Raw genomic sequence first — 27,315 nt, forward strand, 5'->3', positions numbered from 1 at the left:
TTTCTAGTGGGCAATCTAACAGCTAATGAAAAAAAGAATATATCGAGTAGAGCTAATTTCACAAAAACTTTTTTGCTCATCTTAGCTAAAAACACTTATTATTTTATCAAAACATACATAAATTCTGAATGATTTTTTTTACTGATGTGATGTTATTTCTTGCTGATGATGCCATTTCACCTAAACGTTATGTGATTTGTTAGCCAAATAAATTGAAGAAAATGAACATGCTTAAATGTTCAAAGCCAGATATGGCACCTGAAAAGCAATGCATAGTGAATGATAGATAATATCGCTCCAGCAACAAATATATCAAATTCAAACAGTAACAAAATGCATAAAAAGGCTATTTAACAGCTTAAACCCAATATTAAACTGAAGAAGGAGCAAAAATGTAACGGCACTCATAATTGTATTCAGAAACAATCATCAATTTTAACAAATATGACATTTCCATACATATAAACATCACACAAAAAACTGTTAATGTTTTTTTGCATAAAATCTATTAAACCAATCACTACGCCCAATTCTCTTAATCTGCAATAGCAAACTCCTGTAGTTTTCTCTTCTTGGCCTGCTTCGATGGCTTCAAATGATGGATCTTCCTCTTCTTGGCTGCAATCTTGGCCAGATTCTTCTTCAGCTTCCTCTTGGCAGCCACCTCTGGGTTGGAAACAGCCTGAAAAATAAATAAAATAACTAGTTGTGTTCATCACAATAATTAATTGAATTTATTACAATATTAGCAAAACAAGAGCTGTGTTTTTCTACTGCGCTTTGAAGCCACACGGCAGCTGTTTTAGAAAATGACCTTTGACCTTGAAGGATCACCTTGACCTTTCACCACTCAAAATGTGCAGCTCCATGAGATACACATGCATGCCAAATATCAAGTTGCTATCTTCTATATTGAAAAAGTTATGACCAAGGTTAAAGTTTTGGGACAGACACACACATACAATGACAGACACACAGACAAGCCAATCTGGGGCATAACAAAATTTATTCAAAGTTTCTTCAATATTGGTTACTGCAACTTTAAGCTATTGACCAAAACTACACAAAGCAGACAACATATTTTTTTCAAATTTGGGATTATACTAGGGCAATAAATAAAAGTTCTTTGTGCAATTCGGCTGGTTATCAAACTTGATGGAGAATATATATATGCCCACAAACATTTTTTTCAGTTTAATGATAATCCAATGTAAGCTATCAGAGTTAAAGAATAGACACAGTAATTTTGGCTATTTTTTTAAATTCAAAAGTGCTTATTGTAATCTTGATGGTTATCAAACTATGGCGGAATATTACACCCATACACATTATAAGCAACTTTCCTGGTGATACAATTTAATCTGTTTTAGTTATTTAACAGATATGAAAGCCGTCAACACTTATTTGGCAAATTTGGGATGATTTATGGACCATTATTCAAAATTGTTTCATGCTATTTGGCTGGTTATCAATCTTGGTTCAGATTATATTACAACAAACATTACCACCAATTTTCATAATTATCCGATTTTAACTAGAGAGTGAACAAGAAAAATCGGCCTTTTTTTTAAATTTAAGGACCATGATAAAGAAGTGCTTGATCAAATCTGGCTGATTAAAACTTGGCCTAGAGTTCATGACCATAAACATTATTGCCAAGTTTTATGATGATCTGATTTTAACTGTTTGAGTACAATGTAATTGAGCAGACATTTTTCTCCTGGACTACGCACAATGACCTTCCTAAACGCCCGACAGACAGGGCAGATGACTATAATACGCCAAGTTTTGTTTTTTAAACAGACCAGTAAAAAATCCTAAATTAAAACACAACTTCCTATCTGACCTGGAATGCCTTGTGCTGTTTCCTCTTGTCTCGTCTATCTGCGCGTTCTTTCTGAGTGCTGGCGTACACTGTCGTGAATCTCTCAACACCGACTGTCTTCTTCAAGAGGTCAATCACCTCACCAGCCAACGTACGCAGGGACGTATCTGTAGATTAATTTGTCAGTGTGTGTAGTTGAAGAAAATTAGATAAATTTCTTCCGGTTAAGCTTTATTAAGTTTTGAAAGTGAAAATTAGTTGTAACATTTGACAGCTAACTTAATAAGTATATAGTTCTGAACTTTATCAGTTAAGATCAAAGCTAAGCCTGCTTAATATTCTCATACAAACATTTTTAACACGAGAGATCATTAACAATAAATAAAGTGGCTCTGTAATAGATTAAAACCATCAATCTGCATCAATAATAAAACACACAAATTTACTTTTCTTATAGTTCATTGTTACTTAAACTAATTAATGTGATTTTTATATGATCCTACTAAGATCACATTCAGAAAAGCTTCAATTGCATGAGGTAAACTGTAAAGGTATAGTTTTATCTGGTGCATGATTTTCCTGGTTAATGCACCTTTTTTTATTGAAAAAAACAACAACACAATTTTATTTTTTAACACACCATTGTAGTCAAGCCCATTCATAGTGGAATAGCATAAAACACCCAAATAATATGCTATTTTATGACATTTTAACCCTTAAAAGCAAATGGAGAATGGCTACTTGCAACCAGCCTAAAACCAGAACAGACTGCAAGTCACTTACAGGCTGTTTAGGCTTTATGCTCAGGTTTTTGTTCGGGTGCTGTTTGCTGCTCATCAGTATCACAGGGTAAGAAAGGAAGCCTTTTAAACTTAAATATAGTAAGAAAGATCTTTAATTTAATTATCTAAGCGACTACAAACACAACAAAATCCGTATCTGAGCAATAAAGGATAAGATTAGACCGTTTTTGTTGTTTTCTAACTCACCCTGCATCATGGCCTGGTCATTGAGCTCTCTCTGCAGTGGGGGGACCATGGTCTTGAGTACGGTCACATCCATGGAGGGACCCAGGTCCAGGCTGATGGCTGCCAGCCATTTGTACACGTGCATACGCTGAAATTATTATGTATTACATGAGCTGCTTCTGGGAAAACTGGGATAAATGCATGTGCACAAAGTGTTGTCCCAGAATAGCCTGTCCAGTGTGCACAGCCTAATCAGGTACAACACTTACCACTTTTTATGAAATTTTCGATTTAAGGAAGTCTCTCAAATGACAAGACTTTTGCCAAGCAATATATGTCCCCTACCGGCTCCCCCATTGTCAGAAATATATAAAACAAGACTATTGCCAAGCAATAAAAGTCCCCTACCGGCTCCAGCATTGTCAGAAATTTCACCATTGTCAGAATATTTTTTTATTTGTTGCCATAGCAACCAGAATTTTTGATGTAGGAACAAAATGAAATGACGTGCATAATGTCCATATTGCCATCTATCCATGTTCCAAGTTTCATGTAAAAATATTAAGAACTTTTAAAGTTATCGCAGGATCCAGAAAAACACCATTTTCAGCAGTATTTCTAGTCTATTTGTTGCCATAGCAACCAGAATTTTAGACGTAGGAACAAAATAAAATGACATGCATAATGTCCATATAGCCATCTATCCATTTTCCAAGTTTCATGAAAAAAAGAGAACTTTTTAAGTTATCGCAGGATCCAGAAAACCACCATTTTCAGCATTATTTGTAGTCTATTTGTTGCCATAGCAACTAGAATTTTTGACGTAGGAACAAAATTAAATGACGTGCATAATGTCCATATTGCCATCTATCCATGTTTCAAGTTTCATGAAAAAATATTAAGAACTTTTAAAGTTATCGCAGGATCAAGAAAAACACACCATTTTCAGCAGTATTTCTAGTCTATTTGTTGCCATAGCAACCACAATTTTTGATGTAGGAACAAAATGAAATGACATGCATAATGTCCATATTGCTATCTATCCATGTTTCAAGTTTCATGAAAAAATATTAAGAACTTTAAGAGTTATCGCAGGATCCAGAAAAAAACACCATTTTCAGCAGTATTTCTAGTCTATTTGTTGCCATAGCAACCACAATTTTTGACGTAGGAACAAAATGAAATGACGTGCATAATGTCCATATTGCCATCTATCCATGTTCCAAGTTTCATGTAAAAATATTAAGAACTTTTAAAGTTATCGCAGGATCCAGAAAAACACCATTTTCAGCAGTATTTCTAGTCTATTTGTTGCCATAGCAACCAGAATTTTAGACGTAGGAACAAAATAAAATGACATGCATAATGTCCATATAGCCATCTATCCATTTTCCAAGTTTCATGAAAAAAAGAGAACTTTTTAAGTTATCGCAGGATCCAGAAAACCACCATTTTCAGCATTATTTGTAGTCTATTTGTTCTATTTTTGACGTAGGAACAAAATTAAATGACGTGCATAATGTCCATATTGCCATCTATCCATGTTTCAAGTTTCATGAAAAAATATTAAGAACTTTTAAAGTTATCGCAGGATCAAGAAAAACACACCATTTTCAGCAGTATTTCTAGTCTATTTGTTGCCATAGCAACCACAATTTTTGATGTAGGAACAAAATGAAATGACATGCATAATGTCCATATTGCTATCTATCCATGTTTCAAGTTTCATGAAAAAATATTAAGAACTTTAAGAGTTATCGCAGGATCCAGAAAAAAACACCATTTTCAGCAGTATTTCTAGTCTATTTGTTGCCATAGCAACCACAATTTTTGACGTAGGAACAAAATGAAATGACGTGTATAATGTCCATATTGCCATCTATCCATATTCCAAGTTTCATGGAAAAAAAAAAGAACTTTTTGAGTAATCGCAGGATCCAGAAAATAACACCACTTTCAGCAGTATTTGTAGTCTATTTGTTGCCATAGCAACCACAATTTTTGACGTAGGAACAAAATGAAATGACGTGCATAATGTCCATATTGCCATGTATCCATATTCCAAGTTTCATGAAAAAATATTAAGAACTTTTAGAGTTATCGCAGGATCCAGAAAAAAAACACCATTTTTAGCAGTATTTCTAGTCTATTTGTTGCCATAGCAACAACAATTTTTGGCATAGAAACAAAATGAAATGACGTGCATAATGTCCATATTGCCATCTATCCATATTCCAAGTTTCATGGAAAAAAAAAAGAACTTTTTGAGTAATCGCAGGATCCAGAAAATAACACCACTTTCAGCAGTATTTGTAGTCTATTTGTTGCCATAGCAACCACAATTTTTGACGTAGGAACAAAATGAAATGACGTGCATAATGTCCATATTGCCATGTATCCATATTCCAAGTTTCATGAAAAAATATTAAGAACTTTTAGAGTTATCGCAGGATCCAGAAAAAAAACACCATTTTTAGCAGTATTTCTAGTCTATTTGTTGCCATAGCAACAACAATTTTTGGCATAGAAACAAAATGAAATGACATGCATAATGTCCATATTGCCATCTATTCATATTCCAAGTTTCTTGAAAAAATATTAACTTAAAACTTTTAGAGTTATCGCAGGATCCAGAAAAGTGTGACGGACTGACGGACGGACGGATACAAACCATAAGTCCCCTCCGGTGAAACCAGTAGGGGACTAAAAAATTTTTTTATATTTGTTGCCATAGCAACCAGAATTGTTGACGTTAGAACAAAATGAAATGACGTGCATTATGTCCATATTGCCATCTATCCATGTTTCAAGTTTCATGAAAAAACAACAACAGATAAATGGACAAAAGGCTGCCCTATAACCTCCATGCCTTAAATAAAGTTCAAACAAGGGACAAAATTGTCACAAAACCAGGTTTTCATTGTGAAAAAAAAATCTGATAAAGGGAGAAAACTCAAACTGAACTTTTGAAATGACCAAAAAAAATTAACCCCCTTTGTAAGTTTTTTTTTTTTTTTAAATCTATTTTTAGTCGTGGCGACCTTGACATTGGAGATATTGACGTGATTCTTTCGTGGGACACACCGTCCCATGATGGTGAACAAATGTGCCAAATGATTTTAAAATCTCACAATGAATGACATAGTTATGGCCAGGACAAGCTCATTTATGGCCATTTTTGACCTTTGAACTCAAAGTGTGACCTTGACCTTGGAGATATCGACGTAATTATTTCGCGCGACACACCGTCCAATGATGGTGAACAAATGTGCCAAATGATTTTAAAATCTGACGATGAACGACATAGTTATGGCTCGGACAAGCTCATTTATGGCCATTTTTGACCTTTGAACTCAAAGTGTGACCTTGACCTTGGAGATATCGACGTAATTATTTCGCGCGACACACCGTCCAATGATGGTGAACAAATGTGCCAAATGATTTTAAAATCTGACAATGAACGACATAGTTATGGCCCGGACAAGCTTATTCCGCCAGCCCGCCAGCCCGCCAGCCAGCCAGCCAGCCAGCCCGCCAGCCAGCCCGCCCGCATTCGCCAATCTAATAACCAGTTTTTTCCTTCGGAAAACCTGGTTAAAAAGGATATACTTTAACTGGCAAAATAACCTTTTATAGTTGATGTACATAACACATGTAACACAAAAAATCTTAAAAATCACAAGATGATGACCAATTTAAACTTTAATCCTTGAACACCATAAATAATTATGAGCACAATTGTAGTGATGACAGAAAGCCCATCTGGCTCAAGTGGCAACAGTTCACTACAATTACTCATCACATGTTTATCATATACATGTACCTTAATGGTGCTCTTATTATTAGTAATGGCCTCATGATGAGCCTCGCGTATCATCTTGCGAACCAGCCACAAAACGGAGAAAACGCGGCCTCGTTTCTCATTGGTTGAATCAGTCTGTTCCGACTCAGGCTCCACGTCGGGTTTTGAGAGGGGCCTCTCATCAAACAGCCTCGCACACTTGGTGATGAAGATAAGGTTCTTGATAACCTGGGATAAAATTATAACTATAATAAAACAAGACTATTGCCAAGCAATAAAAGTCCCCTACCTACGCAGGATCCACCATTTTCAGCAATATTTTGAGTCTATTTATTGCCATAGCAACCAGAATTCTTGACGTAAGAACAAAATGAAATGATGTGCATAATCTCCATATTGTCATCTGTCCATGTTTTAAGTTTCATGAAAAAATATGAAGAACTTTATCGCAGGATCCAGAAAAGTGTGACAAACTGACACACAGAGCGCAACCCATAAGTCACTCTCCAGTTTCACCGGTAGGGAACTAATAAATGAATGAATCTTTGCATGACGAGAACTGTAAGAATGCAAGATTAGCTGAAGCTGACTATTTTCATATTGCAGTAAAGTGTGCAAACATAATGTCATAAAGGCAAATGGAGTATTTAAACAAAGTGTGAATCAAGTAATTAAATTAGTGAAATTTTGTATTTTTACATTAAATGGTTCTGTATTTTTGACTGGTGAATTAAGAGACTTAATCGGGTAATCCTTAATAAGTCAGACGTCATCAGATAATATTTTGAGCCTTTATTCAGCCTAAGATAAGAAACATACAAGTTTAAGCCTTTATTCAGCTTCAGGTAAGAAATTTTAAGCCTTTATTGAGCCTTAGGTAAGAAATATATAGTTTTAAGCCTTTATTCAGCATTAGGTTAGAAATATAAAATTTTAAGTCTTTATTCATCCGTGGGTAAGAAATATACCATTTTACGCCTTTATTCATCTTTATGTAAGAAATATAAAAATTATCACCTTTCACTCAGTTAACTGCAAATTAATCTAAATAATTTCAATAATGTGTTTTATCAGCTAAAACAAAGTTTTTACCACTATTCTGCAAAATTTCTCTTTATTTAGAGATGAATAGACTAGAACTGAACAATGTGTTTCCTACCTGTCCAGCTATGTCCTCGTTGAGAAGCTCAGACTGCAGCTGATGAATGAAGTCAATGGCCAGTGACTTCATCTGCAAGGACATTTCAAGGGGATTGATATTTAACTTCAATAAACATATGAGCTGTGCTCTGTGAAAATTGGGGCTTTAGGCATACCCATAAAGTGTCATACCGGTTTAGCCTGTTCAGTCTGCACACGGACATCACTTTCAACTTTTATGGTATTTTTCGTTTTTAGGAAGTCTTTTTCATAGCAAAATCCAGTTTAGCCAGAACGTGCAATCCTTGATTAGCCTGTGCAGGTGGCACAGGCTAATCTGGGACAACACTAAATACACACACGCATTAAGCCCCGTTTTCTCAGATCACGGCTCATATTCAACATACTATAAACATATATCAATCATTTCCCCAATAAGTTATTATCTCAATTACACTTTCCAAAACAAAACATTATTATGCATTTTGTTCAAGTATTGATAACATAGCATACATAAAAGCATTCCTTTATTTATTCCATTACACAAAAAAAAGCTAACAACATATTTTAGTAAAATACTGGTAACTTTTTTTATGAAGGTAATAGAATATTGAAGACCAAAAAATAAGCTTTTTGTTTGGAACAATAGAGCATCTCTATAAGTAGTTTTAAATACCCCTGACACGATATATTATAATTAGTTGCATGTTGTAAAAATCTTAATATACCAACATTAATGATTTACTACAAAAAGTCAATAAGTACTTAATCAAACAAGTTTGAATCAAGACAGATGGACACCCTCCTCTACTTCTATGCCAGGGGTAAAATAAGAAATATTTTGATAAATTGAGCCTCATTATTGGAAATCTGTGCTTAATGCACTTGTGTTAAGTGTCATGCAAGTCCGCACAGGCTTATCAGGGACGACACTTTCTGCCTGATTTGGATTTTTGTTTAGTAGATACCTCCTTCGAACAGAAAATACCATAAAAGCTTAAAGAGTTGTCCCTGATTTATCTGTGCTGACTGCACAGGTTAATTTTGGACGACACTTAAGACAAATTGTCCCACAACGGGGCTCATTGTAACAACCTTAACAAATGTTACTTCATACCCTTTTCCTGGTATCCACAGTGAGGTACTGGGTAGAGGTCTGTGTTTCCCTGGCTACCAGCAGGTCTGGTTGCCAGGCAGCAAACAACAGTCCATAAAGCTGGTCAGCTGCTAGCTGTACCCAGAGATGGGCATGGCTCAGGTAGGTCTCCACATGCTCTGCAAGAGGATAAACAACATTTGTAAGGCTACTCATGATGAACATCAAGTCATATATTCCTGTTTTTGTAACACATTTGGCTAGCTTATGAACATCGATAATACATACAAAAGTTAAACTATCTATATCCTTTTGATGGCATCATGCGACATCATTTCTTTGTTCATTATGTCTCTTTGATATAGAATGAGGACAATTACATACGCTAGATCTGGGTCAACGTCTATAATCGGCTCTCCGCGCAGGCCCTTTTAAGCTTGGGCCAATTATAGACCTTAGGCACAGTTCTGCCACATATAATTGTTTATAATACATATCATATGTTTTTCCTTCACTAAAATGTAATACCAAGCCAGCTTTCAGTATGTTTCATCTAAATTTATTTTCAATTTTTGCTAAATATTTTCCTTTGAAATGACAAACAGCACACAGGCCTAAGTTCACTCATCCCAGATGAAATTAAAATTGCCCTCCAAGCTTGACCCTGTGATGACCCCTTGATGACCCCCAGTCACCCCCGATGACATTCATATTGCCCTCAAAATGTGACCCTGTGATGACCCCTTGACCCTGTGATGACCCCTGCACACTCATCCCAGATGACATTCATATTTCCCTTCCAATGTGACCCTGTGAGGACCCCTGCACACTCACCCCAGATGATATTCATATTGCCCTCCCATCGTGACCCTGTGATGACCCCTGCACACTCACCCCAGATGATATTCATATTTCCCTCCCATCGTGACCCTGTGATGACCCCTGCACACTCACCCCAGATGATATTCATATTTCCCTCCCATTGTGACCCTGTGATGACCCCTGCACACTCACCCCAGATGATATTCATATTTCCCTCCCAATGTGATCCTGTGATGACCCCTGCACACTCATCCCAGATTACATATATATTTCCCTCCCAACGTGACCCTGTGATGACCCCTGCACACTCACCCCAGATGATATTCATATTTCCCTCCCAACGTGACCCTGTAATGACCCCGGCACACTCACCCCAGATGACATTCATATTGCCCTCCCATCGTGACCCTGTGATGACCCCTGGACACTCCCTCAGTGCCTTAACCAGGGTGTTGAGGACAGTGTACACCATCAGGTCCTGGTCTCTCTCTACCATCTCCTGCTCAACCTGCAAATTACAGACCACTGTCAATTCAAGTATATAATTATAAACAAACAATCGACCATTTTCGATATAAGTATATAATAATGAACAATTAATGGACCATTAACGATACAAGTATATAATTATAAATAAACAATGGACCATTATCGGTATAAGTATATAATAATGAACAAGAGATGTGTTTGTCAGAAAAACAATGCCCCCTACTGTGCCACTTTGAAGCCATATATTTGACCTTTGACCTTGAAGGATGACCTTGACCTTTCACCACTAAAAATGTGCAGCTCCATGATATACACATGCATGCAAAATATCAAGTTGCTATCTTCAATATTAAAAAAGTTATGGCCAATGTTAAAGTTTTCGAACGGACAGACAGACTGACTGACAGTTCAACTGCTATATGATACCCTACTGGGGGTATATAAACAATGGACCATTATCAAAACAAGTATATAATTATAAACAAACAATTGACAATTATTGATATAAGCATATAATAATGAACAAACAAACGACCATTATCGATAAAAGTATATATAATAAACAAGCAAGGGACCATTATCGATAAAAGCATAGAACAATAAAGTAGCATTTGTGTCATTTTGTTTTTCATCTCATTGTGAATAGTGTTACAAAACATGGTCTCTGTCTACCATCTCTTGAACAACCTACATGTACACACAAATAACAGACCAGTATCAATACAATATAACAATAATGTGGTATCTGTCTTGTTTTGTTTATCAGCGTGTAAACAATTGACAATTATAAATACACACATATGACAAGATAGTAGTATCTGTTTTGTTTTGTTTTTCAGCATATTGTGAGTATGGTTACAAAATAAAGTTCTTATGAGTTGCATGGTAACAGTACATAATTTATTCAAAGTAAACTGTGCGAAGGGTTACACAAAATCTTCATATGAAATGCAAGGTAAACTGTAGATAAAAACACGAGATGTGTTTGTCAGAAACACAATGCCCCCTATTGCGCCACTTTGAAACCATATATTTGACCTTTGACCTTGAAGGATGACCTTGACCTTTCACCACTCAAAATGTGCAGCTCCATGAGATACACATGCATGCCAAATATCAAGTTGTTATCTTCAATAATGCAAAAGTTATTGCAAAACTTTAACCAAGGTTAAAGTTTTGGGACACACAATGAATGAATGAATAAATGACAGACAGACAGACAGGCCAAAAACAATATGCCCCCGATCTTTCGATCCAGGGGCATAAAAATAATTTATCAAAAGTCAACAAATTGGAAAGTGTTTACAGTATGTCTTCTTTAGTTTCCCTTATTTATACTTTTTATTATCCTTAAAGGCTTGGTACTTTACTATCATGTGTAATCATTAATCAATACAATTTGGCAAGATAATAACTATGAACATCCCAAGGTTCATGTCAATGCTACATACCGCCTTGTATTTGCCAGGCTCAAGATGCTGCTCTACTACTGGCAGGAAGTCGGCCATGCGCGACTCAAAATGGCCGCCCTCCACCTCAACAAACAGTCCACACAGCTGGGCTGCCATGATCCTCAGACGCAACTGAAAAAGCATGAAAATAGGTGCTCTATTTTAGTTCAATACCAAGATTTTAATTAAGAAATATGTAAAGTAATAATTGAGGATGATGAAAAGCTTTCAATCAAAAAGTGCATAATGACAAAGAAAGAAAAGAGAACCATTCACTTAAAACAATGCATTATTCTAAATCACATTCTCGTGGCAAAAACCACAAAGAGATAATGTAAGCCACAAAGAGATAATGTAAGTTGGTAATAACATAATAGAGATATTTATGTAGACCCATCCCCACAATTGTCCATTGGCTGGCAGGATTCAAACTCCTCATCCATTTGAGCCTAGTTCCAGGAAAATTGGGATTTATGCATGACTTGTGTGTAGTGTTGTTCCAGATTAGCCTATGAAGTCTGCACTGGCTAATCAGGGGCAACACTTTCCCCTTTAACCAAAATTTTTTCCCGTTAAGAAAGTCTTTCCTTACCAAAAATCCAGTTTCGGCAAATCTGCTAATCTGAGACGACACTTAACCCACATGCATTAAGCGCAGTTTTCCAGAGTGCGCCTCAGTTGTTACCAGTCTTGGGCATGCCCTATCAACCAAGCTCACATGTTACCAGTCTTGGGCCTGCCCTATCAACCAAGCTCACAAGCCCATGCGTAAAAATGTCTTACATCCCAATATGGCTCCTACCTTGCTATCCATGAACCACTTCAAGGTGTTGCTGAACAGGTTGGAGCGAGTGTTGTGGTCCAGCTTGCCCAGCAGGGACTTGATGGCGAGTGCAATAAGCTTCCTACACTTGACTGACTCGTCGTTCACCAAACTGGCCGCCATGGGTAGATAGAATAGGCCAGAGTATTTAGACAACAGGTGCTGGAAATACAAACAGTAAGGATCTTCATAGATTGTAAGTTATAAATATGTCTTTAAATAGGAAGCCAAGATGTTAGAGCTGAGGGGTTTTGAAGGTCCATCGTAAAATGCTGTCATTTAAACACGACAATAAGGCATTAAAATGTTAACTAAGAGGACTAAGAGGGCCATAACAAGAGCTATGGCCTTCACCTGAGACCCAAAGGAACGAAACTGTTCAGATCATGTTCATACGTTTTCACTTTAGAGATATATGACAAACTGTCAAAACCCATAGCAACAGTGTTTTTCTTGGGACCAAAGTCATTTAAAAACTTATCTGAGATATTAAAAGATACACATTTCTAAATGTAATAAGCAAGTGTAATGATGATTGGATCAAAAAGATCTTTTTTAAGTTCAAATATTTCAACTAAAATAATGTTCAACCGCCCAGCCTTCAAGTGGCCATGTTTGAAATTACTTTCAAAATTACTCTTATATTAGAACAAATGGTTTGGACATGGAGATACTATTAGAAAAAATGTTTTGGGAACTAGACTTATTGATAAAAAAATTCTTTATAGCATTATCTATAATACAATTTAGGTAAAAAAATATTTATTTTTTGTTTGGGCAATGGGGTGAAAGAAGCAAATATATGCCCTGCTATAAAACACTAAATTCTCACCATAACAACTATCCTACCTGAGGGAATGAAGTGAAGAAGGCTGCCAGCATCTCAAGGGCAGACTCCCGTCCGCTCTCCAGCTCAAACGACAGCTGGGACACATAGAACTGTATATGACCCTCCATCTTCTTGCCAAGGGAGTAGTCCAGTAAGTACTGCAGCATTGCCTGCAGTGAAAGTGATGTATGTTCAACCTTTACCACCCAGATACACATCTTGCGGTGTTATTAGTCCCTAAGAAATACAAATTAAATTAAGACCTTTCCTATGAGATCCATATTTTAAAAGCTTCATTTCCAACCCTGAGATATTGATGAACAGCAAACAGCATAAAACAAGAACAGCCTGCAAGTAACTCGCAGTCTGTTCAGGTTTTATGCTGTTTGCCCTCATCAGTATCTAAGGGTTAGAAATAAAGCCTTAAAAATGTGAATCTAGGAAGAAAGGTCTTAAATTAAATATAACTTTCTGAGGGACTACAAATGCGTAAAAATATGTATCAAAGTGTAAAGGGTTAACCTAGCCTGGACGCCAACTAATGAATAGAACAAGAATAGCTTGCCTTTTCTTCGAAAAGTCGAGCTAACAAGTCCATGACACTACAACTTCATAAGAGATCATTTCATAAGCTCTATACCAACCTGTCTACACTCCCGTTGTACATGTGCTGACTCAGCAGATATAGACATCTCTTCCACTTTCTTCATTAATTCATGAACCTCCGGGATGTTCAAGCCTCGTGACAGAATCGCCTTAAAAACAACACAACAACAGATACAGAATTTATGCTTTAAAGAATGCGTCAGTTAGTAGAGTAAAGAAAACTTAAATTTTAATGTTTTAATCAATATGTTTTAAACCATTTTTTAAAACAACAACATGGACATTGTGAATGAGGTATTAAAAATGAACAGCTAAATATACGGGAAATTTAAGTAAAATATTTCTCATGGAATATGATTCTGCTTAGTATGAAGTCTTACGATTAAAGTGATGTCTTTTCAAGAATAAAATATAGAATATACATTTAACCATTTGCCTAGTTTTTAATAAAGGATTCAATATTTTTATATGACTCCATCACACACAAAAATCACAATATGTTCCATACACGCATAATTTCTAAAGCTGTGCACTATAGCATTGCTGAATATATCAAATGCAAGTAAGGCCACAGAAAAGCTTACCTTAAGCAGTGAGAATGCCGTGCTCTGCCGATTATAGTCATGAATATCCTCTTCACAGAAAGTAAGTAACACTTGAAGCTGACTGTTGTCAATTTGGTGGAATTTAACCTCACGCACCAACACTGTCACAGCCTGTTTGCAAAGATACATACAACAACCCAATGGGCAACTACTCATAAGAACCCAAACAATACTTTTTTAAATCTCACCCTCAAAACAGCTAATATAGTTTAATAGAATAGTAAACAGTTTGGTTTGGTGAATGCGCTAAAAGTGAGTCGCTGTCTGATTTTTTTCTTATAAAATTAACTGAGATTCATAAAGATAACAATTTTAGAAGCAAAACATTGTCAAAAGAATATCCAACAGGCTTAAGTTAAAATACACAACAAGCCAATGTTTCAACAAAAGTGAGCAAAAAATGTGCAGTCTAAGATTGGTAACAAGAGGGCCATGATGGCCCTGAATCGCTCACCTGACTAACCAAATACAATCCCAACCCAGAGTTTATCAAGATAAACATTCTGACCAAATTTCATAAAGATTGGATGAAAACTGTGACCTCTTTTGTCTACACAAGGTTTTTCTATTATTTGACCTATTGACCTAGTTTTTGACCCCAATTGACCCAAATACAATCCAAACCCAGATTTCATCAAGATAAACATTCTGATCAAATTTTAAAAAAAAGATTGGATGAAAACGGTCACCTCTATTGTCTACACAAGGTTTTTCTATTATTTGACCTAGTGACCTAGTTTTTGACCCCAAGTGACCCAAATACAATCCCAAGCCAGATTTCATCAAGATAAACATTTTGATCAAATTTTATAAAGATTGGATGAAAACGGTGACCTCTATTGTCTTCACAAGGTTTTTCTATTATTTGACCTAGTGACCTAGTTTTTGACCCCAGATGACACAAATACAATCCCAACCCAGATTTCATCAAGATAAACATTCTGACCAAATTTCATAAAGATTGGATGAAAACTGTAACCTCTTTTGTATATACAAGGTTTTTCTATTATTTGACCTAGTGACATAGTTTTTTACCTAGTGACCTAGTTTTTGACCCCAGATGACCCAAATACAATCCCAACCCAGATTTCATCAAGATAAACATTCTGACCAAATTTCATAAAGATTGGATGAAAACTGTGACCTCTACTGTCTACACAAACAAATTGTTGACGGTTTTTCTATTATTTGACAGTGACCTTGTTTTTGACCTCAGATGACCCGTTTACAATCCCAACCCAGATTTCATCAAGGTAAACATTCTGACCAAATTTCATAAAGATTGGATGATAACTGCGACCTCTATTGTCTTCACAAAGTTTTTCTATTATTTAACCTAGTTTTTTACCTAGTGACCTAGTTTTTGACCCCAGATGACCCAAATACAATCCCAACCCAGATTTCATCAAGATAAACATTCTGAATAAATTTCATAAAGATTGGATGAAAACTGTGACCTCTACTGTCTGCACAACGTTTTTCTATTATTTGACCTAGTTTTTGACCTACTGACCTAGTTTTTGACCCCAGATGACCCAAATACAATCCCAACCCAGATTTCATCAAAATAAACATTCTGACCAAATTTCATAAAGATTGGATGAAAATTGCGACCTCTATTGACTACACAAGGTTTTTCTATTATTTGACCTTGTTTCTTGTTTTTGACCTAGTGACCTAGGTTTGACCCCAAATGACCCAAATACAATCCCAACCCAGATTTCATCAAGATAAAAATTCTGACCAAATTTCATAAAGATTGGATGAAACCTGTGACCTCTACTGTCTACACAAACAAATTGTTGACGGACGCACGCACACACGCACACACAACGGACGCCGGACATCACAGGGTCACATAAGCTCACCATGTCACTTTGTGACAGGTGAGCTAAAAAGCTAAAAGTTGACTTAGCCTACTGCACAGCACCCAACTAAGGACGAGAACAATAGCACATCTCGCACACTTTCTGTGCAGGTGATCTAAAGATATCATAGCATATATTTTAAGATGAAATTCAAATAAAAATAGAGCTTTGTCACAGACGTGACGTATACCCCCACATGCTGCATTGACACAGAATATTTAGCATCTGTCATCATAAAACAAGAGAAGCTAATTTATGGCGATTTTTAAGAATTATTATGCCATTACCATTTATGGCCATTTTGACATTTGAGCTCTTGAATTCTTTCACATGACACGCTGTCCAATGACTGTGAACAAAATTAATGTACAGAATCATTTTAAAATCTCACAATGAATGACATAGTAATGGCCTGGACAAGCTAATTTATGGCCATTTTTGACTTTTGAACTCCAAGTGTGACCTTGACATTGGAGATATTAATGTAATTCTTTCGCATGACACACCGTCCCATGATGGTGAACAAATGAACCAAGTCATTGTAAAATCTAACGATAAATGACATAGTTATAATGGTCTGGACAAACTTTCGTTATAAAAAGCACCAAGTAACCCCGTGACCTAGTTTTTGACCAGGCATGATCCATACTCAAACTTGACCTAGACATCATCTAGATACATCTTCTGACAAAGTTTGATGAAGATCGGATGACATTTTCGGGACAGACAGACCGACTGACAAAGTGACTCCAATATAGCTCCCCTTACCAATGGTAACTGGGGTATAATAAAGATATATCAAGACTCCATAAGGTCAATGGAAAATACAAACAATATCATTGAGCGTCACCAATGAAATAAAAGGACATCTAATTTTCAGGTGAAAAACCAACTTGAAGCTTATGCTGCTCAATTTATAAATCACAAACACTTGCCTTGAAAAGCATCATCACGAGCTCTTTGTTGTCTCCCCTGGCAGCACCAGCAGTGGCATAATTCCTTAGCAACACAAACATGGCGCTGGCGACCCCTGCGATGTGGGATCTTAGAGAGGGGAGGGGGAACCTCAACAGGAAGCACAGCACACGCAGGCACGTTGCATTCACCTGAGGAATGAACAAGATATGTGTTCGTCAGAAACAAAATGCCCACTACTGCGCCGCTTTGAAATAAAATTTCTATTTATTATTTGGCAGGTATAGAAATCATCTCCCTTTAAAGCTTATTACTTCCCTTGGATTTTGTCCAAACAAACAGGGGTGGGGGGTTCTGTAGACAATCAAAAATGACTAAGTCAGACATCACTGACAACCAAGGCCTGTGGTTTATCAAAGAGATCATAGCCAGAGTTCATCATGTATCCATGGACATAAGTCCACAGATATGTAATGAACCCTACCATTCCAATTAGTACAGGAAAGAAATGATAATTATATCATTTAAAAAAAACTTTGACAAATCAATCATTTGAGTTATAAAGAATCAAAATAAAAAATATGTACAGTAACTGTTAAAAGAACTTAAATTCTTGATAAGGAAATATATAATATTAATTATATAAATTACTTCCCTTGAAAATAATTGTCTCTAACAAATCTCTATTTTTAGTAGCAAACAAGAGCTTGTCACAGTAGTGCCAAATCCCCGCCGAAATGTGTTTGCTTGTATGACAACATTTGTTTTAGAGAGTAGAATAATATTTGTAACAAGAGGGCCTGAAAGGCCCAAAGTCGCTCACCTGAGATAAAAAGAAATGACTTGTTCTTTGCAGCCCAAGATATCAATGGAACAAATGTTCTAACCAAGTATCATGAAGAATGAACAACAAATGGCCCTTTGGCGGCCATGTTTTTTTAACAGACCTGAACCATTTTTTAACTCTTCCAAGATATGTCAAAATTTCATGAAGATTGGGAAAAAAATGTGTCATCTTGACTGTTCACATGTTGTCACTATATACATACAAAGAAAACTGCCCTACTCCCTGGCGGCCATGTTTTTTCACTGATCATGACCATTTTCAAACTCGTCAGAGTCATCCACATAACTAATGTTTTGACAAAATTTCATGATGATTAGGCAAAACATGTGACTTCTAGAGTGTTCACAAGCTTTTTTACTATATAAATATAAGGAAAAAGACCGATCCAAACCATTATCGAACTCAACTGTCCTATCCAGGTGTGGTAGTGCGGTCTCCTTCGCTTACGCAAATGAACCGGTCACAGGACGGTTACAAGTTATGTAACTTTGTGAGCACTTATGTAATGCAGAAATATTTATTTGACAAACTCTTATTTCTGTTTATATTCTAAGTTTAAAGTAAATCCATTGAATAGATTTGGAGTTGCTCCGGACGGACGGACAGGACCAATTACTATATCCCCTCCGAAAAAAAATTTGGCGGGGATAATAATTAAAAGCCACTACCGTGACTGTAGATTCACCACTCAAAATGTGCAGCTCCATGAGATACACATGCATGCCAAATATCAAGTTGCTATGTTCAATATTGAATGATTATCTCCCTTTAAAGCTTATTACTTCCCTTGGATTTGTATTTTTGACCTTAGACCTTTATGGATGACCTTGACCTTTTACCACGATGTGTTTGTCAGAAACACAAGTGTTTGTCAGAAACACAATGCCGCCTACTGCGCTGCTTTGATTTATTTAACAAAAATATATAATTTGGCAGGTCAGATAATTATGTCCATTTAAAGCTTATTACTTCCCTTGGATTTTTTTTTTCGACCCCGTGACCTAGTTTTTGAGCCGGACTTACCCATATTCGAACTTGACCTGGATATTGTCTAGATACAACTTCTGACCAAGTTTGTAAAGATCTGATGAAAACTATTTAAAATAGAGAGCGAACACGAAAAGTGTGACAGACAGACTTACAGTCAGACGGACAGTGCGAAAACTATATACCCCCTCTTCTTCGAAAGGGGGCATAAAAATACCTTGTACAGGGCCTGTTCTCACCACCGCATTCTTAGACTTAATGATAGACTTAGAACCCAGAAAAATGCCTCAAGCATTTGATAGATGCAAGATTCCACTGTAGATTATGTCATTAACAAAATGTTTTACATGAAGATTGAGGTTGAAAGAGGTGGTAAATACTTATTTGAGTTAAATTTAAGCTATTATTGAATATTCCAATTTAAAGAATATTCTTTATTCTTAGACTTCAGTCAAAAAATTTTTTGTCAAATTAAGGATCAGGTTTTTTCAAAATGATCTCAGAAACTTTTAATATTAACACATGACAATTCATAAGATATCATATATTCAAGATTCACTGACGTTTTTTCCATGAAAAAATCTCTGATATAAAGTAAATTAGACAGAATTTAACTTCATAATATATATGCATGGAGATTCGGGGAGTAAAATGACGTACTCTGGACGTACCTTTATGTAGTATGGACCTACTATGATATACAAAGGACAAAGATAAAAGCCACTCACATTATTTGGCATAGTTAATTTAATTATAAACAAGAGTTCCGCGGTCGGAGATGACCGCATTGAAGCCGGATTTTTGATTTAAATGACAGGAAAGTACCTTTCGTGTTTTTGTCAATGCAATACTTAAATTACTGAAATATTGTTCAAAGGTCAAAATGAAATGTAAGTACTTTTCAAGGCATGAGCAAACCTTGTGTTATGTTTTGAATGCATGCATATACATGAACAACAATAACATTTAAGGTCACAAATATGAACTTGAATTGACAATTAGGAAAGTTTGATCTCAATTTTTTTATTAGCAAATTAGTAACATATTGTTTGAAGTTTGAAGACTCTAGGTACAAGCATACCAAAGTTATAACATGGAATAAGAACTTTAACATTTTTACCTACCAAAGTTATAAGAACTTTAACATTTTTACATTCAAGGTCACAGTGACCTTGACCTTAGAATGAATGACCTTGAAATGACCAGTGGTCATCTAAGTGTGCTTGCAAACCTTCATGTCAAGTTTGAAGACTCTATGTCCAAGCATACCAAAGTTATAACAATTTTAACATTTTAACATTTAAGGTCACAGTGACCTTGGCCTTCAAATGAATGACATTGAAATGACCAGTGGTCATCTTCTAGTACTGGCCAATCTTTATTTCAAGTTTGAAGACTCTAGGTACAAGCATACCAAAGTTATAACATGAAATAAGAACTTTAACATTTTTACATTCAAGGTCACAGTGACCTTGACCTTCAAATGAATGACCTTGAAATGTCCAGTGGTTACTTACTAGTTCTGGCCAACCTTCATGTCAAGTTTCAAGACTCTAGGTCCAAGCATACCAAAGTTATAACAACTTTAACATTTTTACATTCAAGGTCACAGTGACCTTGACCTTCAAATGAATGACCTTGAAATGTCCAGTGGTTACTTACTAGTACTGGCCAACCTTCATGTCAAGTTTCAAGACTCTAGGTCCAAGCATACCAAAGTTATAACAACTTTAACATTTTTATATTGAAGGTCACAGTGACCTTCACCTTCAAATGAATGACCTTGAAATGACCAGTGTTCATCTGTTAATCCTGGCCAACCTTCATGTCAAGTTTGAAGACTCTAGGTCCAAGCATACCAAAGTTATACCATGAAATAAGAACTTTAACATTTTTACATTCAAGGTCACAGTGACCTTGACCTTCAAATGAATGACCTTGAAATGACCAGTGGTTACTAACTAGTTATGGCCAACCTTCATGTCAAGTTTCAAGACTCTAGGTCCAAGCATACCAAAGTTATAACAACTTTAACATTTTTTATATTGAAGGTCACAGTGACCTTGACCTTCAAATGAATGACCTTGAAATGACCAGTGGTCATCTGTTAATCCTGGCCAACCTTCATGTCAAGTTTGAAGACTCTAGGTCCAAGCATACCAAAGTTATACCATGAAATAAGAACTTTAACATTTTCGAGCACGCCGCCCGCCCGCCCGCCCGCCCGCCCGCCCGCCCCCCCCCGCCCGCCCGCCCGACAACATCAATCTATAAGCCGAGATTTTTTCGAAAAAAATCCGGCTAATAAGAAACGTATTTAATCTATGCCAATGAGAATATATCTGGTGGTTACAAGGTAGAAATCCGTCTTTTTTGCCATTTAAAACTTAAAAATAATCGCCTTTGTAATCCTACTTTGGGTTTTAAAAGCAGACCATTTGAAAAGTAATAAATTACTTGCTAACAAGCATATAGATTTAATTTTATCTATGCCAATTAGAATATATCTGGTGGTTAGAAGGTAGAAATCCGTCTTTTTTGCGCATTAAAACTTAAAAATAATCACGTTTGTCGATATGAATGGACGTATCCACCTAGAAATCCTACTATCGGTTTTAAAAGGGGTACAGTTTGAAAAATAATAAATAACTTGCTAACTGGGCTATAGATTTAATGACAATTTTGCACACTTTTAAATTGCATCTATATGTATTGATTAACATGTATTTCATTTCAAAGCCAGAGGCAAGGTATGTGGCTTTAACGTAATAAGAACCTTATTCTATCATGATGTAAAATGAACCTACCATGATGTATAATGAACCTATCGTTATGTACAGTGGTTCTATCATAATGTAGTGGACCTATTGTGATGTTTTCAGGACCTACCATGCTGTGCCAACATGAGGCACTCTGGACCTACCATTATGTACTTGGAGTGCAGGCAGTCAGCCATCATCGGTACCAGGGGATCCAGCATCTCTAGGTGTCTAGTATCCGTGGCAACCAAGCGTTGTTTCTTTAGCAACTGACTCAGCAACTGCAACAAGAAATGTTTATAAAGCAAGGCACCTAGCTATTAAATAAATTAATATCTTACAAATTTAAAATTCATATATGTATTCTTATGAAAAAGCATGATTGTCTATTAAGTTATACTGAAAGCTAGTAGTAATGTGCAAACATCCTGCAGTTTAAACAGCTCTTAATGAAACATACTCTTGCTCATTGTCCTTTAAGCATTATAAATTTATCAAATGGCGTGATCAATTTAATTTCTAATGAGATGATATAAAACTATTTTTAACACTTTGTAAGACATTTTTAACTTGGATTCTCTGTAATTACATAATTGCCAATTCTCTCATCAAATGCCTCAGATATAGACCGAGACAATTTAAAGTTTACCTTTCACTGTACCTTTAACCAGAACTTAAAATTCTCTATGAATTTCTAAATAATGAAACAAAGACCAAGACACAATACACCAACCAATTCTTAGACAAGTCTAAAAATACAGAATAATCTTAAAAAATATGTGTACTTAAACTACCTGAAAATCAAGTCTAGTATGGCAGTTAACACTTTAACGTCTATAATTCTTTGTTAAGAAAAATATTTATGCAAATGATATAATCAACAATTTTTGTTGTAGAATGGGTTGGTGAATACGGGCCCATGAACATCCATGTTCTCACCTGAAGACCAAACTCCACTAGAACGTGTTTGTTAGTTTTCTTGCTGGTCTTGGGTTTGAGCCCCCCACGTGGAGCCTCGGGCTGCAGGAGCAGACAACTCTGTGGCCGAAGTCCCGGCTTCTCCTCCAATGGCTTAGTTTCCACACTTAAAAACAAAGTGTAATGATAATACGAAAGACCCTTGCTCTGGGAAAATGTGTTTAATGCATGTCGGTAGGGTCGTTCAAGCTAATGGCTAATCATGGTACAACACTTTCCGCTTTAAATGTATTTTTTGTTTAAAGGAATTCTCTTTTTAGCAAAAATCTAGTTTAGGCACATAGTGTTGTTCCTGTGTGTAATGCACAGGCTATTCTAAGACAACACTTTACACACATGCATTAAGCCCCATTTTTTTCAGAGCGAGATTTAAACTGAATGTACTGAAAAGAATTTTGAAGCTTAAAAGATCATAAGTTAAATTAAGAGATGATAAATCTTTCACTTGTTTTTGACTTTTTGCTGTTGCTTTTTCCAATATTCCATAACAATGTTAGAATAATTTGAAGCAAACACAAAAATCATTTTTTCCACAATAACACCAGCATTACGTTTTCTTGTCCTGCAGTAAAGGAATTGTTTCCGTGGTGATGCCATGCACGAGCACAAGCAGTGTTTCCACTGTGATGTTCTTGTTGTCAAGGAGACCATGTATGACTTTCTTCAGCACGTCATGCACCTTCTTGGCAGACCTTTGGCTGTGTGTGGTGTCTAGTATCTGAAAACACATGGCACGTACATGTGTCTCTGCATCTATTTTTAATTTAATAGGAAGGTCAAAAAGGCCAGTCAAACGGTATTTATATTTAAATAAGTCTTTGCTTTTAAAAAAACATTCAATTTTAAAATTCAATCTGTATCTAAAAAATTATTTTTCTTTTCAAAATGTTGGGGCGAATGCAAATCAGCTTCCGCCCCAACAATCATAAAACTGTTGTAAAAACTCTTGTAAAACAATCCTTACGGTTTTCATTGGCTCCATAAGCTTCATGAGGGATCCAGTGCTGATGTACTTGGCGATGAACTCGTAAGACTCGAAACTGCGACTGCTTCGTGCCTCAAACACTTTGGACTTGATGCCTTGAACATCCTTCTCATCTGACACCTCCCCAAATATCTCGCTATCAAAAACCTGGCAACAGAAAACTTGGGCCAGTTAAATTTTGCACAAAGCCAATAGGAATTCCTGCAAAAAACATTACTGCAGATAAATGGGCGAGTTCAGTAAAATTCCCAAAATGAAAAAAGACCAGTATTAATGAATAAATGTTTTTAAGCAATCGGTTGAATGTAGATAAAATGAACGACTAAATTTAAATATAAATATTTTTTAGGATAATATAGATCTCAAATATTTGAAAACAAGATGCTACAAATCTAGATATAATTGAAAACAATCACTAACTTTATATTGTCAAAAGAAATGCATTAAAAAAAATATTGATCTTCTTTCATTTTAATCTATTCATTTTCTTGATGACCAACATTCATTTAATTGATGGACCAGATAACTTTACAATATTGCAAGAAATGTTTTTCAACAGACTGGAACCATTTTTGAATTCGTCCAAGATATTATTGGGACAAATCTTCTTACAAAGTTTCATGAAGATCCAACAATAAATGTGGCCTCTACAGTGTTAACAAGGCAAATATTCATGACGCACAACGGAAGACAGACAATTGACAAAAGGTGATCACAAAAGTTCACCATGAGCAAAAAAAATTATGCTCATAAAGATTGTCACCATTTGTAAAGATCAGCAAGTGTCATTCAGATAAAACTAAAAATGTGACTAAAAGTATTCACAATGTTTTACTATAAACAACTGTGGTAGTGCGGTCTTGTTCGCTTACGCAAGTGAACCGGTCACGGGACGCTTACAAGTTATGAAACTTTGTGAGCACTTATGTAATACGGAAATACTTATCGAGTCTAATTAAAGAACGCTTATTTCTAACACACTTACTGGTTGTAATTCAATAAACTAATGGCGTCTAGTCAGATACGCCTGAATACACTCAAAGAATTAATCTATAAGTGAAAACCAAAGCAGCTTTAATGAAAATAACTAACTTTAGTCTAAAGAATCTATGCATCGTTAACGATGAACAAATACAGCAAATACCTTAATGAATGTAAAAAGAAGTTCACAATCTGTCAAAAAAACTGATATAAATATTAGTTACTCTTAGTCTAGAAGTTGCTTCAAAAATTAAGTTAACAAAATAAGTCTAACTTAATCTAAAGAACACAATTTAACTAGAGTGGAAAACTCCAGTGACTCAAATGTAAAAAATAAGAAGAATTTACAAAATTTATTTTAATCAAAAGAGTCTTTCTAATTTAGAAAATGCCAAATAACAAGGTTGCCATGGAAACAGTTTCACAGCACAGTAGTCTGCTAAATACACCAAAACACAGTAGGTTAACTTTGCTTATCAGTAAAGATCAAAGATAAGGCTCTACAGTGCATTAGTACATGTACAGTTATTTTATGACATAGGTTTATTAAATTGCATGCAAACTACTGTCTTTATGTACACCACATTTTATGAAAGAAGTCCCAGGTTTATACAAAGGAGTTAACTATTAGTTTACTATTAGAAAGTATGTACAGGTTATCTTTCTTAAGCATTATGGCTTATCACAACTAGACTGTTCACATGTTTTTACTCTATACATATAGAGAAAACTGCCCCACCTCCTGGCGGCCATGTTTTTCCATCGATCTGGACCATTTTCAAACTCAACCGTCATATCTAGAAAACACATGTTCTGACCAAATTTCATGAAGATTGCACCAAAAACGTGACTTCTAGAGTGTTCACATGTTTTCCCTATATACATATAGAGAAAACTGCCCCGCCCCCTGGCGGCCATGTTTTTTCACCAATCTGAACCATTTTCGAACTCGTCAGAGATATCAATGAAACCAATGTTTTGACCAAGTTTCATGATGATTGGGCAAAAATTGTGACTTCTAGAGTGTTCACAAGGTTTCTCTATAGCCATATAAGGAATATGCATAGAAAACATGCTTTGATTCAAAATTTCATAAAAAATCAACTAAATGTACAATTAAAGAATGAGTCTACAAATGTAATTAACAACCCTCGTATCCACCCACCTGTTGTAAGCTCTTCAAGCACACGTCAATATCACCTGGGCGCACTCTTTCCTCCATGTTCTTGAGAAGCATGAAAACCGTGTAGCACAGAACGTGTCTCTGATAGCCTCGTGTCAAACAGCCACGAAGTTCTGACAAAATGAACGGGAAAAATCGCGGTCCAAGGGTTGACTGGATTTTCACAAGTGTCTCTCTGGCTGTATTACGAATGTCTGGTGAGCGAGACTTCAAAAAATTGCACACTTTGAGAAGTATTCCGGGTAGGAAACGTTCCAGCGCACCCTTTGGCAAGTTTTGGAGGAGTTTCACCATCGCTAGGGCGATGGGAACACGCAAGATTTCTTCGTCTTCTGGAAATTTGGACTTGTTCACTTTGTGCTCGTCATCTGACTTTGACTGCAAGTGATAAGTAACAGTTGATCATGTGATTTTGTTTGTTTTTTTAAATTGCGAAACAGCTTAACAAAATGTTTATTATAGTAAAAGGCTATAATAATGAAGATGTTGTTTTTTATTAAACAAGTAATAATTACAAGAGATTTTTTTACATGCTAATGCATATAATATACATGTACACCAGTCATTTGCTTATAAAGACATTAGTCAACAGTTTATTTGGATTTTTTATAGGACACATCTAAACAAACCGACAAAAACATTGTTTTTAATGCAATAAAGTCAGTGTTTTGTTAAAATGTAACTTATGAGAACTTCTTGCATGTTGCTGTTTTGAGAATCTTACAATATTTTCAGTCCATACTCCCTATAGCAAGTAACAACCTTCTGCACTAGAATATGATGAAGCTGAGGAATGACTTTCTTCAGAATGGATTCATGTATTTTGGTGGCCATCTTTGCAGAGCATAGTTGTCGCCCTTTTGAGAGCTCTTCAGCACTCCCTTCCTCCTCCACTGCCTCATTGATCTCAGGGATTGTCTCAACATTTTCATCTGCTGCAGGATTCTCGTTGTCATTGTCTTTGTCAAAGGTTTCCACTGTTATAACAAAATCATAACAGCTATCAAATGATATCAAAATGTGGTGATTTAATATAAAAATAATTCAGATTAATTTGAACACGACTGACTCTTATGGAACGGTTGAAATGGCCATGCTAGACAACAACAATCTCACATTGGTGGTATTCATGTCAATAGACCACTTCAGACTGTGTCCTAAATAGTCAACTCCAGTAATTGGTTAACCTATTCACACTCAGAAGCAAAGTGGCAATGGCTAAATGCAAGCAGCATAAAACCAGAACAGCCTGAGAGCAACTTGCAGTCTTCTCAAGTTTTATGCTGTTTACTGTTCACCAGTATTTTAGGGTTGGAAATTAAGCATTTGAAACTCAAAGCGAGTAAGAAGGGTCTT

The 27,315-nt window shown here is 35.9% G+C and overlaps 1 protein-coding gene across 1 annotated transcript in view; it reads right to left on the minus strand.

Moving 5' to 3' along the window:
• Window positions 1–397: 397 nt before the first annotated feature.
• Window positions 398–27,315, minus strand: part of LOC127852739 (small subunit processome component 20 homolog) — a 98,272-nt gene continuing 71,354 nt past the window's right edge. Inside the window, exons 38-56 of the mRNA XM_052386693.1 lie at window positions 26,722–26,936; window positions 25,942–26,337; window positions 23,775–23,942; window positions 23,362–23,528; window positions 22,772–22,916; window positions 21,997–22,113; window positions 17,260–17,430; window positions 14,436–14,567; window positions 13,890–14,000; window positions 13,266–13,415; window positions 12,396–12,578; window positions 11,594–11,725; window positions 10,026–10,161; window positions 8,853–9,010; window positions 7,755–7,826; window positions 6,617–6,823; window positions 2,815–2,941; window positions 1,847–1,992; window positions 398–682 (exon numbers count right to left, since the gene is read on the minus strand). Of these exons, the coding sequence (XP_052242653.1) occupies window positions 536–682; window positions 1,847–1,992; window positions 2,815–2,941; window positions 6,617–6,823; window positions 7,755–7,826; window positions 8,853–9,010; window positions 10,026–10,161; window positions 11,594–11,725; window positions 12,396–12,578; window positions 13,266–13,415; window positions 13,890–14,000; window positions 14,436–14,567; window positions 17,260–17,430; window positions 21,997–22,113; window positions 22,772–22,916; window positions 23,362–23,528; window positions 23,775–23,942; window positions 25,942–26,337; window positions 26,722–26,936 (3,080 nt within the window). The 3' untranslated portion in view covers window positions 398–535. The remainder of the gene's footprint in view (window positions 683–1,846; window positions 1,993–2,814; window positions 2,942–6,616; window positions 6,824–7,754; window positions 7,827–8,852; window positions 9,011–10,025; window positions 10,162–11,593; window positions 11,726–12,395; window positions 12,579–13,265; window positions 13,416–13,889; window positions 14,001–14,435; window positions 14,568–17,259; window positions 17,431–21,996; window positions 22,114–22,771; window positions 22,917–23,361; window positions 23,529–23,774; window positions 23,943–25,941; window positions 26,338–26,721; window positions 26,937–27,315) is intronic.

This window comes from Dreissena polymorpha, chromosome 12 (assembly GCF_020536995.1).
Source record: "Dreissena polymorpha isolate Duluth1 chromosome 12, UMN_Dpol_1.0, whole genome shotgun sequence".
Taxonomy (NCBI): Eukaryota; Metazoa; Mollusca; class Bivalvia; order Myida; family Dreissenidae; genus Dreissena; species Dreissena polymorpha.